Source organism: Phalacrocorax aristotelis, chromosome 2 (genome assembly GCF_949628215.1).
Source record: "Phalacrocorax aristotelis chromosome 2, bGulAri2.1, whole genome shotgun sequence".
Lineage (NCBI taxonomy): Eukaryota > Metazoa > Chordata > Aves > Suliformes > Phalacrocoracidae > Phalacrocorax > Phalacrocorax aristotelis.
The window spans coordinates 35,431,918-35,445,279 of NC_134277.1; the positions used below are offsets into that span (position 1 = coordinate 35,431,918).

General features: G+C 41.5%; 1 protein-coding gene across 2 annotated transcripts in view; it reads right to left on the reverse strand.

Moving 5' to 3' along the window:
• Positions 1 to 359: 359 nt before the first annotated feature.
• RAPGEF5 (Rap guanine nucleotide exchange factor 5) overlaps positions 360 to 13,362 on the reverse strand; it is a 161,068-nt gene continuing 148,065 nt past the window's right edge. For both annotated transcript variants that reach the window (XM_075083017.1, XM_075083016.1), the window contains 3 exons: positions 11,936 to 12,000; positions 7,428 to 7,482; positions 360 to 4,088 (listed from right to left, as the gene is read on the reverse strand). In XM_075083017.1, the coding sequence (XP_074939118.1) occupies positions 3,970 to 4,088; positions 7,428 to 7,482; positions 11,936 to 12,000 (239 nt within the window). In that variant the 3' untranslated portion in view covers positions 360 to 3,969. The remainder of the gene's footprint in view (positions 4,089 to 7,427; positions 7,483 to 11,935; positions 12,001 to 13,362) is intronic.

A 13,362-nucleotide genomic window follows, 5' to 3' on the forward strand; every position in this document is an offset into this window, starting at 1 on the left:
ATAAGCAGACTCCAGAGGCTATGAAGATAGATTTACTCCTCCCTTCTCCCACAGGGACTTCTCATGGTGGCTCCAGGCCCCTCTTAGACTGTGCTGTGATAAGGCACAGCTGAGACCCCATTAACATCACCTCTGCTTCTGCAACTGCCTGGAATACGTCAGTACCAGCAAATCCCACTGACCACAGATGAATGTTCAGCTCTGAAGGGGGTCAGGCTCCCAAGCCTCTAACCAGGCGCAATGCTGGTCTGCATCCACCTTGCAAACACAGCAAGGGTTTCTGGAACTGAATGAGCGTAAAATATTCCAGTTAGGAACAATAAGTATGTGTGACAGGCATGAAGGCACAGAGCCCAGAATTCATTAAGGTAGTTTTTATATTTTGAAAAGCAATATTAAAAAACACTGGAAAATGCAAGATAAATGTAACAGTTGCTTCTACAAGTTTTAACCTTGTATTGCTTGGCCATTTTGACATATAAATTATTGCTTACTAGCTCTCATAAATACACAACACAATAATATGTACAGAGGCAGACAAGCATGAAGTATGAAAAGGAAAACATTGGCAACATTGATTCTGTTAAATCAGATCATTTCATATATACCAGGTCTCGTAACGGTGGATAACTACCAGCTGTAGTCCCTGAGAAGTTAGGTAAATACCTTGATTTGGGGTTTTCTATTTTATTACTTTTAATGCAAGCTGACAGCATTATGGCACTCAGAGAGAATGGAACAGGCAGGTGTTCTTACCTCAGCTCATTGACTTCATCCCAGTATTTCTTAATAGTGTAATAAGATGACAATAAATAGGCTATGTAAATAAATATTACTCTGCTAAAATGTTTAGTATTTACACCTTTCTTTGTAACTTTACAGCAGCACATCTTATTAGTTCTGATAACTTATTTTTTGGCCACTGTCATGCAAATGTAACTTATTTCTATCTAAGACGGGGCTGGAATCAAAAAGATGTGTCATAGAAGCATCTAAATTTGATGCAGCAAAATCCCACATCAAAGAAATATGAAGTGACCCAGCTTTTTCCTTTGTTCTAATTACTCCTCCTAGCTACTAAGGAAAAGATGCAGAGTATTTAACCCCAGGTGTGATTGTGATAAACTGAATTTATAAGATTAATGGATTTTATCCTATGTAACAATTGCGCTATTGAACGATTTAAAAATGACAGTGTCACCAGTGCTGGACCAGGCTGCGTAGCGTCCCCCTCTCTTTCACAGGGTTTATTTCTAGTTCTTCCAACCACCACGCCTTCAAACTGCTTGCCAGTCTGCAGGCCAGCTCTGCAGTGCTTCACCTGTTGAATTAAGACTCTGATAGGCCTTTTTTTATTAGACATACTAGCTACAGATTTGGACTATTTGCCTTTCCTTTATGGTAACAGTTATAATATCCATATTTTCAATGCGAAATTGATGCATCCAAGTTGGCCCCTCAGACCAGACAGTTACATCCTAATCATACGGGCCACTATGAAAACTAGTTTGTAAAGTTTTAAACAGTAGTCTCATTAGTCACAACATAGATAACGAGGTTAATGCGGGCTATGTGCCTTCAAACTGACTGTATGCCAGCTGCAAGGGGTAGACAATATTTGATTTAGTATAGTTAGAGCAGTGTAGACAGCCAATACCTCAGCTGGCTTGAAGCCTAATAGTACAAGTTAACACATCCATCTACTTCAACCAGTTTGAGCTGGCAGAGTGAGGAGCCTTCAAGGTGGTTCTAGCATGCTTTCAAATCAAAGCCTGAGCATAGAGTCATCTTTCTACTTCTGTTTTCTTTTTTGTTTCTCTCCCCAACTTCATTTCCTTGTCTTTTAAACTCCTCTGGCACCACTGCTGCTTCATCAGCAGTAATTACCAAAACAGAGCCAAATGCAGTGAACTGAGAAACAGGCCCACCTTCTCACCCTGAATACCTTCTCATGCTCCCTCTCCCACAGATTTCAAGAGAACAACTTGTGGACTAGAGTGTTACACCACACGAGCTAAAGCATGCAGGCTGGTCTACATACAGGCTCCTAAAAAGAATGCCACAGTAAAAAGATTTCACAAGGGGGAGCTCAAAAACCAGCAAACCACCCAGGTAATGCGTCTAGGGTGGGGATTTGGTGAGCGCTGTAGCCAGAGGAAGGACTGCAATAACACAAGCAGCAAATTGTATCTGGTTTGTGTTCTCACACTTCAAAAATGAGCCTAACGCAGCTAGTATCCTCATCTGAACAGTTTTGGTCTGTTTGCAGAAAAGAGTTATTTACAATATGTTCAGTCACATCTACGGAAGAACATAGGAAATTTTTACTCCATGGCCAGCAAGAGTTTATTTTTTTTTCTTTTTACTGGGTAAAAAGAAGATTTTTTTCTTAAAAAAAAAAATCATATAGTATTTGATAATAACAAAGTACAAGCAAATACATTTTTGAAACATCTGTTTCCTTTACAATAGATCTATACAATATATCACAGATGGGAAAACCAAACGCATTCTACAGATTCCCCCAGAGACTACTTGTTAAAGCTGCTTTTTTTTTAATCCCTTTAAACCAGAGATAACACAATGATGAAGAGCATGCTACTTCAGTATTCCCACATATCAGTATAGGAGCATTTTCTTCAAAGCCTTCGTCATGTGGAAAACATACAATAGAAATGGGAAAGCAATGCAATGTCCACCCTGCTCTGCAAAGGGACCGTTACCGTGAGTCACTGCACAAACACGTGCCAGACGGCGTAGCACACTGCACATTGCCTGTGGTATTCACTAGACTATTTCAGGGCAACGTCTTAGCACTGAAAACCAGAGCACCACCATCACCGTAGCTTAGATGTAGGTCAACTGTAGACAAGACTTTAGAAATGCTGCCTCAGTACATGCCCAGAAGTAGTACTTTTAGCTACACGAGAATTGGCTAGGGAAGGGGTGTGAGAGGGACAGAAGCAGTAAAGGGGCCCTGATGCTGAGAGCCCCGTGTATACGCAGGTAATTACACTGGTACCCTATAAGGTGTACCCTTTTGTTCTTTAAAAACTAGAAGCTTGTGCAAGTTAGGTGAAGTTTTACCTGCTGAATCAGTGTTTCCAGGAGGTGAGTTAGGAATGTAGGTGGATCTAGACATTGCCTCTGAATAGACACCAAGGAGGCTGTAATCCAAGCAGAAAACAAAGCTCCTGCTATAATAATTTATAACTTGTTAACTGCAGGAGCTGGTGCTAAATCTGAGATAACTGAAAAGGAAGAAAATAACATGTTTTCAGTGTACAAACAATTGCGTCCATAAATTGCAACAAAAGTGGATTGGCTCTTTCAAGAGTGTGTTTTATAAAGCAGATTCTTAAGGGGCCATAACAGTGTGAACTGTTTACTGCTGAGCTCCATATCACGATGCACTCTTGAGTTTCATCCAGTGTGCTGTGTTTTTATATTCCTACTCCTGGTTGTCCGCACTTATCTCAGTAAGATACTCCGGTGGACTCAGGGGAGCTGCATGGATTGCGCGGTATTTTTGGCAACAATACTTTGGCAGCCTTGAATTAGTGAGGTACATACTGTGGTGAACTGAGAATCAATTCCCTTGCGGCATGTTGCTTGTTGAAATGTTTTGCTGCTGTAACACGACTTTTCCTTTCATTCTAATACTGGCAGAATCTGCATTGAAAGCTACACTGGACCAAACAATATTTTCACAGAAACCAAGCTCCTGAGCTCAAAGGATGCTGCTCTGCTCCTTCCTGTCCTGGTGACCAGCAGGGATGGCACCAAGCTTGACCTGCAACTCTGTGAGCAGCTCCTTTGCTGGCTCTTGCCTGATTTTTCTGTGCATGTTGTGTGAGCTACTGATAAAACTCAGTAAACTGTTCTTATATAGGGAAGCAACATGCTTGGCATAAACATTCACTTAATTCAAAGTGCTGCAGTTACAAGGTTATATGAAGCTGTGTATGCTCACACTCGCGGCTCTATCCTGTGAGAAAGCTCAAACAGAGCTTGCTGGTTGTCGATGACATGCAGGTGATGGACGTATGGCTTCAGCTCGTGATGCTCTTTTGAAGGAACTTCATTGCCTGCAAGACAGGAGAAAGGGGATGGATCAGAAAGCCATGCCTTGTCTGCTTGTCTGTCCGTGCGTTACCAAGTCCCTGGTATGCCAGCCTGCCAGGTGCTGGACAGTCACAGAAAAGCAACCAGCTATCCAAAGGACTTGCTGTTTAACTGCAGTGCATGAGGTAACAGCTAGATACAGAAAAGGGGAGAAGAAAGAAAGAAGCAGGCAGTCCTGGGCAGCCAGCATGCACAAAGGAGGGACAAGCGGATTGCAAGAAGCTGACTCTTCCCAAGTGGAAGATTTACTCCTGCTGACAGTACAGGTGGTCTGTCCCTTATAAGGGTGGCGCAAGGTTTCCTTTGTGCCATTCTGGCAGCACAACGGGACCTTGAGCAGGGGCGGGCGATCCAGCCTGTAACTTTTAAACAACCCTAACACAAGTACACAAGACAGTAGGCCCCTGAATCATCTCCTTCAGAGCAGGTGAAAGGTGACAGCGCAGCAGATGGGTACAAAAGCTCTTCAAAGCTGCTCTGACAGGCCCCCATGTTTTGATCTGTTATGCTTTTGATTTCTGATCTAGTAACAGAGACGAGAGTCATGCTCTCATTTCATGGGAGTTTACACAGCAGGAGGAATTAGCTTTGTAACAGACAAATTGAAGGGTGGCTTGAATAGCAGATGTTTTCTGTTACAAGCTTTACGCCCCACATTGGCCTGTGGGAACTTGCTGCTTGTGAAACCCTCCAGCATGGCTGGTGGCCAGCAGAAATGGAAAAGGAAAAGCTAAGCCCATGGCCACAAGACCCATCAAGACAGGCAGAGAAAGCAATAAGACAGGTTTTCCACACGTTGCTGACTGCTGACAAACAAGCAAAGGTTGGAGAGCTCCGTTCTACTCCATGTCCTCAAGGAATTTTTAATAACATTACCATAAATTAAAAAAGAAAACCTCTCAAAATTCCCTGAACCAATCAGCTTAACTCACATGCTCCCTCCCTCTCCTTTGTTTCATTATCATCCTTTTTGCCATGCTCTCCAGCTACAGAAGCTTTCCAGGAACTGACCACCCCACTTGATTCTGAGGAGCGCTTTATGACGCTGTGTAGGTAACATGGGATGTCAACGCAGCCAGGTCTGCATGTAGCTGCTAAAGGGGCTCCCAGACAGCTATTTTCAGGAGCCATTTCTGAGCAGCTATTTGACTTGAGAAATGTGGGAGAGAAGAGGACAATGTGATAAATGTGTGTTGGGATACAGAGATGACCTTTCCATTCTGAGGGAATAGGATCCCAGCAGCTGTGCTGAATGTACTGAAAAACATTTGTATTTCTCATTAACACCTGAAATGACAAAAGCTTGAATTATATTATTTGTTCAGGCTGCTTTGCCCAGGTTTGGAAACGCTATTATTTGTTTTCAGGATTTAGGATATAAAAATATTAATTCCATCAAAAAGGCATTTCAGTCTTGCTTGGAACCTAACCGGTTTCTAATCCTTCAGGACTTCAGCCTGCAAGCTTACTGCATGTAATACAGTTCATAAACAACAATAATATTCCTTGCTTAGTTTTGTTTGAATTCTTTCCTACAGTGAGATGCCTGCTGCTCTTAGCCCAAGATGAGAGTTGATGCAGTAGAAAGATTCATATTTCTGAGAGCAAAACAAGCCCACCAGAAAAGGAAACTGTCCATAAAGTCTCAATAAATATTCAGTGAATTCATTTCATGCCTACATGAATTTGGAGGGGGGGGGGGGGGGGGGAGTGCCTACAGGGATGTCTGTATAAGCTGCTTTTTCAATGCCAGCTTCACAATAAATCAAGTCTGTGGTAAAATAAAATAACAATCATGCACTTCAGACTACCAGATTATATGATAAATCTCAGGTATTAACCTTGGATTTATGTTGCAACACTTACAAAAGCACTTGGAAAAAAAAAGGCAAAAATGAGATGAAAGATTTGCAGAGAAAATGCAAAAAACGAAAATACACATAATGAACAGGAACCAATGCTACATGTTATAATGGCAAATAAGAAACATTCTACCTTACAGAGGCATGGTTTGGATTTATCAATATTTCCTTTAGTATCTGGTTTAACAGAATAAAACCAAAAAGCACAACCTTCTCCCTCTCCCCGCATCATATATATAACTCAAAATAAAACAAGAACCATAATAGTAAGCAGCCTTTGTTTAAAAAAGACTACATACACAAGGTAATTCTACAGATCAAATGTTCAGCAAAACTCTCAGCAGAACCTATCATTCTCCAAGGTACATGTATTTATACACAAAATCATTATTTTTTTTCTTTTTATTGGAGTCCATGATGACAGCTGCTGACAATTCAGCTGGAAAAAAGAAACAGTTCAGACTCTTTTTCCCCAAGGCTACAGCACAGTTCTGAACTTCTCTTCGGAAAAGAGGTTTTAGTGGCCTCAATAAATGACATGTTTAATGTGTTTGGCTTAAAAACTCAAACCACTTCCTAAAGTAGTGTTGTGCTTGTCCCCTTCCTGTGTTTAACCTCTCCGCAGAAAATAAGAAATGCTGAGAAGAGGAAAACCAAGGTTTCTTCCCTGTGAGCACCAGAACAAAGCAAGCTGGGATCTTCTGGCATGGTCCCTTAGGGTTGGATTCCATGGTGGCTCATAAGGTGGAAACCCAAAGAAAGTGCCTTTCGTATGGCTGAGGCACTCGTAACTGTTCCCTTCAGTGTCTAAACCAGGCAGAGCTGTATTTGCAGGCTTCCCCTAGCAGGGGTACTAGGACACTCTCCTCTTTTCTACCTAGTCAACTACTTTCATGAAACCCACAGGATCTTAGTCTCTTCAAGACTTCTACCAGTTTGTGAAATGTCCTTAAGAGCCCAAACTAAGCAAACAATTGCTTTTGGTGAAAAACCAAGTGAAAAGCTGTGGTGATTAATACCATCTTTTAGCTACTGGAAGCCAAGACAGCTGCAAATCCATTACCAAAACACAGACTAGTGGGAGACTGAGGTTAACTCGGTTATAGCTGGGAAAGTGAGAAACAACAGTGTGCATCAGAGGCCTCCATTATTAAGTGCAAATGGCACAGATTTTATGCAGTATTTTGAAAAGGTGATAATTTTTGCAAGAAAATACTCTATTAAAAATTCAGCAGCTGTTTCTACAAACATTTTGTAAAGTAAAACTTCATTCAACTATGTTGGCCTTCCAACAATGACAGCCCCTCTTGCCAATTAGTTCAATAATTGTCATCCACGTTTTGCTGCTGTAATAAACCTGAGCAAGTGGAAAGAAAGCAGAAAAAAAAAAGCCCCAAGGCTGTACAAAGGCAAAATAAGTAGCAAATTTTGCCTACTCACCAAACTGGTTATTTCTGCAATGTCTCAATGACCGAACAGTATCTGCAATCATGTGCTGCAAAGACAAGATATAAAACATCAGTGCAAAAATCTGAGATGGATTCTGTCTTTAGAAAAGCCTGAAAAAAAAAAATCTCCTTGCCCTACACTGTACAGCAAAAAGCAACTGTAGTAAGGTAAAAAATGAAGACAGTAGGAGAGAGACTTTGCTCTTTGTCTTAGTGATAACGTATGATGAAACAAGGTTAGTCTAGGTCCTTATTTATATCACACAGATTAAATGAGAACAACTCCCTAAGAGCCCATGGAAAACGGTAATAAAAAAGTTGCCAAACAACGGCTTATTTTTGTTCCTGCAACTTTTATTAAACTGAAAGCCTATGGTAGGGAAGTCTTGTGGTCTGGGTGGGTGCTTCTGGGTCCAACCCCTGGCTTTAGTGCATTACCCAGGGCATTCGGTAGTCTGCAATCTCTCCTTCTGTCTCCATGTGTTGTCTAATTAGACTGTAAGGCCCTTTGTGGCACAGACTATACCTTAACGTATACTTGTGTAACGACTAGCCCAATCAGGCACCAGTATCAGCTAGGCTGCTTTCTGCAGTATGATAACCAACACAAAAACAACAACCCACAGCCTAAATGCTGCAGAGCAAGCACCCTGGCATACCCACAGACATGTTGCAAATAAGACTATACTGTAGCTATACTATTTTACGAAAAGCTAGTGCTAACAGCAATATTGGATGTTCACTTAGATTAAGCAGAGGAAATAAAAGGTTCAAGTTTGGTTTCTCATTAAGGCTCAGGTCTTCAACTTCTGAAAACTGAAATTGTTCACTATCAATCAGTGGAGTGTACTCATTTTCACTAAATATTGCCCATGAAGTTGTTGAGGCATTACCTTTTTCCTTTATTTGACTGCTTCTTTGGTATAAAGGTGAAAGCATACTGGATTTAGCAACTCTTCACCAAATCTAGTAACTAATTTAAGCGAATTGCAGTTAGCAGTAATGTGTAATAGCTCATGCAAACAGCTGGTGTTCTTGTCACATCTCCCTCTTAAATAATCAGGTGGAAAGGATTAACGGTCTTGAGGAAAGTATGTTTAAGACAAGAATGACGCAGAAGAGCTCATCTCTCAACACCCAGAGAGTGGCTTGCAAGGGTCCTCCACAGAGAAGCTCATCACAAGAAGATCAGCACATTTAATGGAAACTTCATATTCTTTTCATCAGTGAATCAAAATAATTTTTTTTTGTTACCTGACGTGCTTCATTTGCCATGAAATCACACAATCTCTTGTGCTGATGTGCTTGCGCTGATTATAATGAAGTTCTAATGAGATATCCTAGATTTCATGGTCAACAGTATGAGTACTGGGAGAGCTACAGCTTCCACCAGTGCTGCTGCTGTGATGTTTTCTGGCTGATACCCTTTGAACCAGGCTTTTAGAAGAGAGACCCCATTATCACACACCCTGTCATACTTTGCTGTTTCTCCTTTGCAGTCAGTCAGTGTGGGGGTCCATCCCAAGACTGACTTCTGAAGGGGATGCCCAGGTGAGGGAAGAAGTTCTTTGTGTAACACACTCTTAAAGCAGAATCCCAAATATCCCTCTTTTATTAGCCTAATCAGGCATTTCTCTCCACCCATTTACAATTCTCTGGCATCCAATTATAAAACAGAAAACCAGCTATTTCATCTGCAAAGCAAATGCTATTTCCTGACTGTTTAAACAGGTGCTTGCATACTGTTAGTGTGACGAGTAACACCCATTTCTTGGGGCTTTTTGGCCCACGGGATACCTAGGGTCATTAGCACTCCTTTAACAGAGGCACAACAAAAACTCAGGCTTGGGAACTGCACAGATATTTGGGGGTGGGGGTTGAGAATCCTCAGCTGCATGTACACAGCCCTTACAGCTGAAGGCACTGGTCAGAAGGTGTTATCTAAAAAGGTAATGGCCATTGACCTGTATTAGAGTTTGCTGGAGTGTGGCTAAGATGTCATTGCTAAGATATAGGTGATGGCTGACTAGAGAAAAAAACCTGAAAAAGCCACGTTTTAAGTGAAGCAGTTCAGTAAACACCATGGAAATACCTTGAGATACAACAGTGTAAAACGATATTTTCATTTATTCCTTCAGATTTAGTCGAAGAAGTGAGTATCATACTAAAATGTGATCAAACACTACTCTAGACTAGAGTTTACCAAACATGGAGTTAAATAAACTGCTGCAATCCCTTGAACTTTTGCTAAAACTGGGCAACATTCCTGAGAAAAAAGATAATTTAATTTTCTTCTTTGCAAATTCTCTTCTTTATGTTTTGAATTAACTTTCTCTTCACCGCAATCACGTCATGTCAAATCAAGTTCAGTCACGGTAGGATTGTTGTGGCCATGATGATCTAAGAACATGAAGGAAGTAGGGATTGCGGGGAGAGATGTTTTTTTAAACCATCTGATATAGTTGGAAAAAGCAATGGTTCAGACTGACGAGTCCTCCTTCAGGTCAGGTGCTTAATGCAGAAATGAAATATTTTAAAATACTGATCCAAACGGAGACATCTTTTCAAAGCCGTCTTTGCTTTGAAATTCATAAGTAGAAATTCTATGCATTTATGACAGTAAGTTCCTTCCCCAAGCAGTAATCTGCTATGGTAGAATAATTCTTTTCTTCTTTTTATGCAACAGCAAATTTGCAGGTGAGGTTCAGTGGCTTGATCCAAACCAAGCAGGAGTCAATGTCAATCTTAATTTTTCTCAGCAGAGGCCAGAAAGTGTTCAGCACAGTATAAAAAAAACCAAGGAATACGTTCTTCCTTTGGATAAAGCCCTTATAATTACAAAAGAAACATGAACTGATATATATATGATTATGTGTGATGCATCTTGTTAGTAAGTTCATCCCCACTAAACACCTTAGCATCCAGATGAAGCTCTGCAATACGTGTAATGCCTGAGTTTCCACTGCACTCATTTAAATCTCTCCTAAGCCCCACTTCCTAAGCTTGCGCCATTGCCTGCATTCATATGTGTGCAGGGCTCCATAAGACAGCATTTCCCGAGGGCGTGATCTGACTAATAATTTGAAGGAAGTGTCAGTTTGAACAACCCTCACCCCACCACCATCACCTCAGACTCTCCCTTCCCATTTAAAATGCCCATTATCCATTTGCATGGAAAAGGTGAAATCCTGGCTCACTGAAGTCAATTAGCAAAGCTCCCACTGCCTCTGGAGACACAATGGTGACAGCAAGGATAGGAAACCTTACCGAGCAAGCCCAGCATACATTAAACACATACAGGATTAAACAACAACCAAACAAACTAACAAGGTCTGGCTAAAGCCACAGCACGAATCAAATCCTACATATTCACTAAATAAATACATGGGCCAGTGGGGGGATTTTAGTAACAATTATTGTGCATCATGGGCCAGTTTAATTTACATGTTAATTGGATGTACTTCCAAGAGGCAATGAAGAAGAACATGCTAATGAGTTTTATGCAAACACCTAAAGGTCAAACAGTTAATGGACTTGGGACAAGAAAACCTTTCATTAAATGCAAATCAGTGTTCTTGTAAACTCCGCAACAAGAAAAGGTATGGAAATCAAACACAAAACACAAGAAGAGGGCCTCAGGTTCAGAAGTCAAAGTCTACATCTGCTTGCAAGTTGAAAGACAATGTATGTTACGATAGGATGTGAAAATAAGTTCAACATCTGGTTCATTAATAACTCCATCTTTGCACGTTGATTCTCAAAAATGTGTGAACACATGGAGAAAATAGTTGGGGACAACTGAGCAGGCACAGCCGTCTGGAGTAACAGTCCCATGGCATATCTGGAGCAATCGGGAAGAACATTTTGGTTTCTTGAGCAAATACTCCAGGCCAACAAAAAACTCCAAACAAAAACAAAACAAACAAAAAAATTAAAAAAAAAAAACCAAATCCCAAACAAAAACAAAATCCACAAAAAAAAAAAATCAAAGTTTCTCCACTCCACCACTGTTCAGATATATAACTGTAGCTATCACTGCTACAAAAATGTTATCAATAAAGAAAGGAATTAGAATACCAGTGGCAAGTGAGAAACTGGAGAAACATTTTCTTTAGTGCCTTGATAAAAAAGAATATAATTCAGAGAAAGCTGAAGCAGGAGAACTTAACTGAGGAGAAATAGTCCACGACGTGGTGCAAAGGAACAGATCTCACTGGGAAGGGTGGGGGGGAAGAGCGGACTGTGTGTGGCAGTGATGCTGGCCATCACTGGCTTAGCCATTTAATACAGAAGTAGGGCAGGAAGGAATGAGAAGTGAGAGGAGCGGAGGATGGGCAGGGGAGATAAACTGTTGGCTCCTTTACTCTGTGCACTCTTTTTTACTGCTGTGTACTTCCTCTTGATTCAGCAAGAAGAAAACTTTTTAGTCTTACAAGATAAGGAAGGGAAAGGGAAGAAAACATGAATCTCTGAAAAACAGGAAGAATGAAATTAGCTTACCAGCTTTTCAAAATTAACAAGGTTATCCAGAAAAGTTTTATTTCCCTCGTGGATAAATGTTACATCTGAAAAAAAATAAAGGAAAAATAATTATTTTTTCACAACTTTGTTGTTTAATACAAAGAAATAAAATGACTAAACAGTAACAAAAAGAAAAAAAAGAGGAAAACATCCCATTAAGGATTGACACAATACCTTGTAACAGTGGAACAAAAGTCTGGTGCAATGATGATGTGCAGAGATTACCAGATAGCAACATAACGTACACATCGTAACAGAAGCATTTTCAAGTGGGAGCACAGATTTCTTATTAAACCTGGTCTGTGTTACTTCTGCGGTGCATATATATCATACGGAGGATGACTGGGAGCAGGCAGAGGCATCCAGAGGGATAGCCCTGCATGGCATGCCTGCTGTCCCCACCCTGCGGCATCGAGGGCTGTGCCCAGGCTGGGGCTGGCTGGTCCCTAAGCCATGGGGACAGGCTACCAGGCACTGCACTCAGCTCTGACATCCCTTCCTCTCTGTGGGACACAATGACTCTGAAGTCCCCCACAGAGATACAGGCTACAGCAGTGGCCAGCTGGGGAAATCAAACACAAGCCACCGAACTGGAGTTCAAAGCCTTGAAATTAGCATTATGGCTAGGGAAAAAACACTTCTACACAATGTTGTTGGAAAGAATTTGCAAAGGCAACCAAAAAGGTCAGTGAGAGGAAAAGGAAAAGGTCTATATTTGGCTCCAGGAAGGGAACTGAACACAGTGTAATGAGCTGGAGAGAGGGGAATATCAGGCAAAGCACATGTTGCTAAATTAAGATTACAATTAAAACAGTAACTTGAGGTCATTTTCTCCATTTTTATAATGCATAGTAGGACACAAAGTAAGACCTATCTTTGTCATGAAGTACCAAGGACATAGACAGACTCTCCGTGGGGACCGAAGCTCTGCCTCCAACAGTGCATCCTCTGGGTCACTGGAAGTACCAGCAGGAGCACCACACCATGCCCCCCATCAGCTCTCTCCTGGATGTGCGGGTACCCAGGAGTACCAGGAGGAGATGGCATTTTTATAAAGAGACAGCACTCCGATACCATTGCTTCTTAGAAGTCACAGCTGTGTCTGCCAGCAGGCAAACAGCACACAGTAAATGGGCGACGTCTCCTACTCAGCAGAGGTGCCAACCTCCAACCCACCTGTGTAACTGTGCATCTCAGCATTTCTCCTGTGCTCATCTGTAGGACTCCCTGATGCCCACTTGGTCCCCCTAGTTTCAGGGGATTTTAGGACTGGGAGCCTGCAGCTGAGACGGTGGGCTGCTTTTCACACCTTGCCGCCCCTTCATCCTCCTCCAAAACAGTCAACCTGATTTATTTCCTTTTGTTTCAAAGACTCGCTCTGTGCCTGAGGGGCATTTTGCAATTGC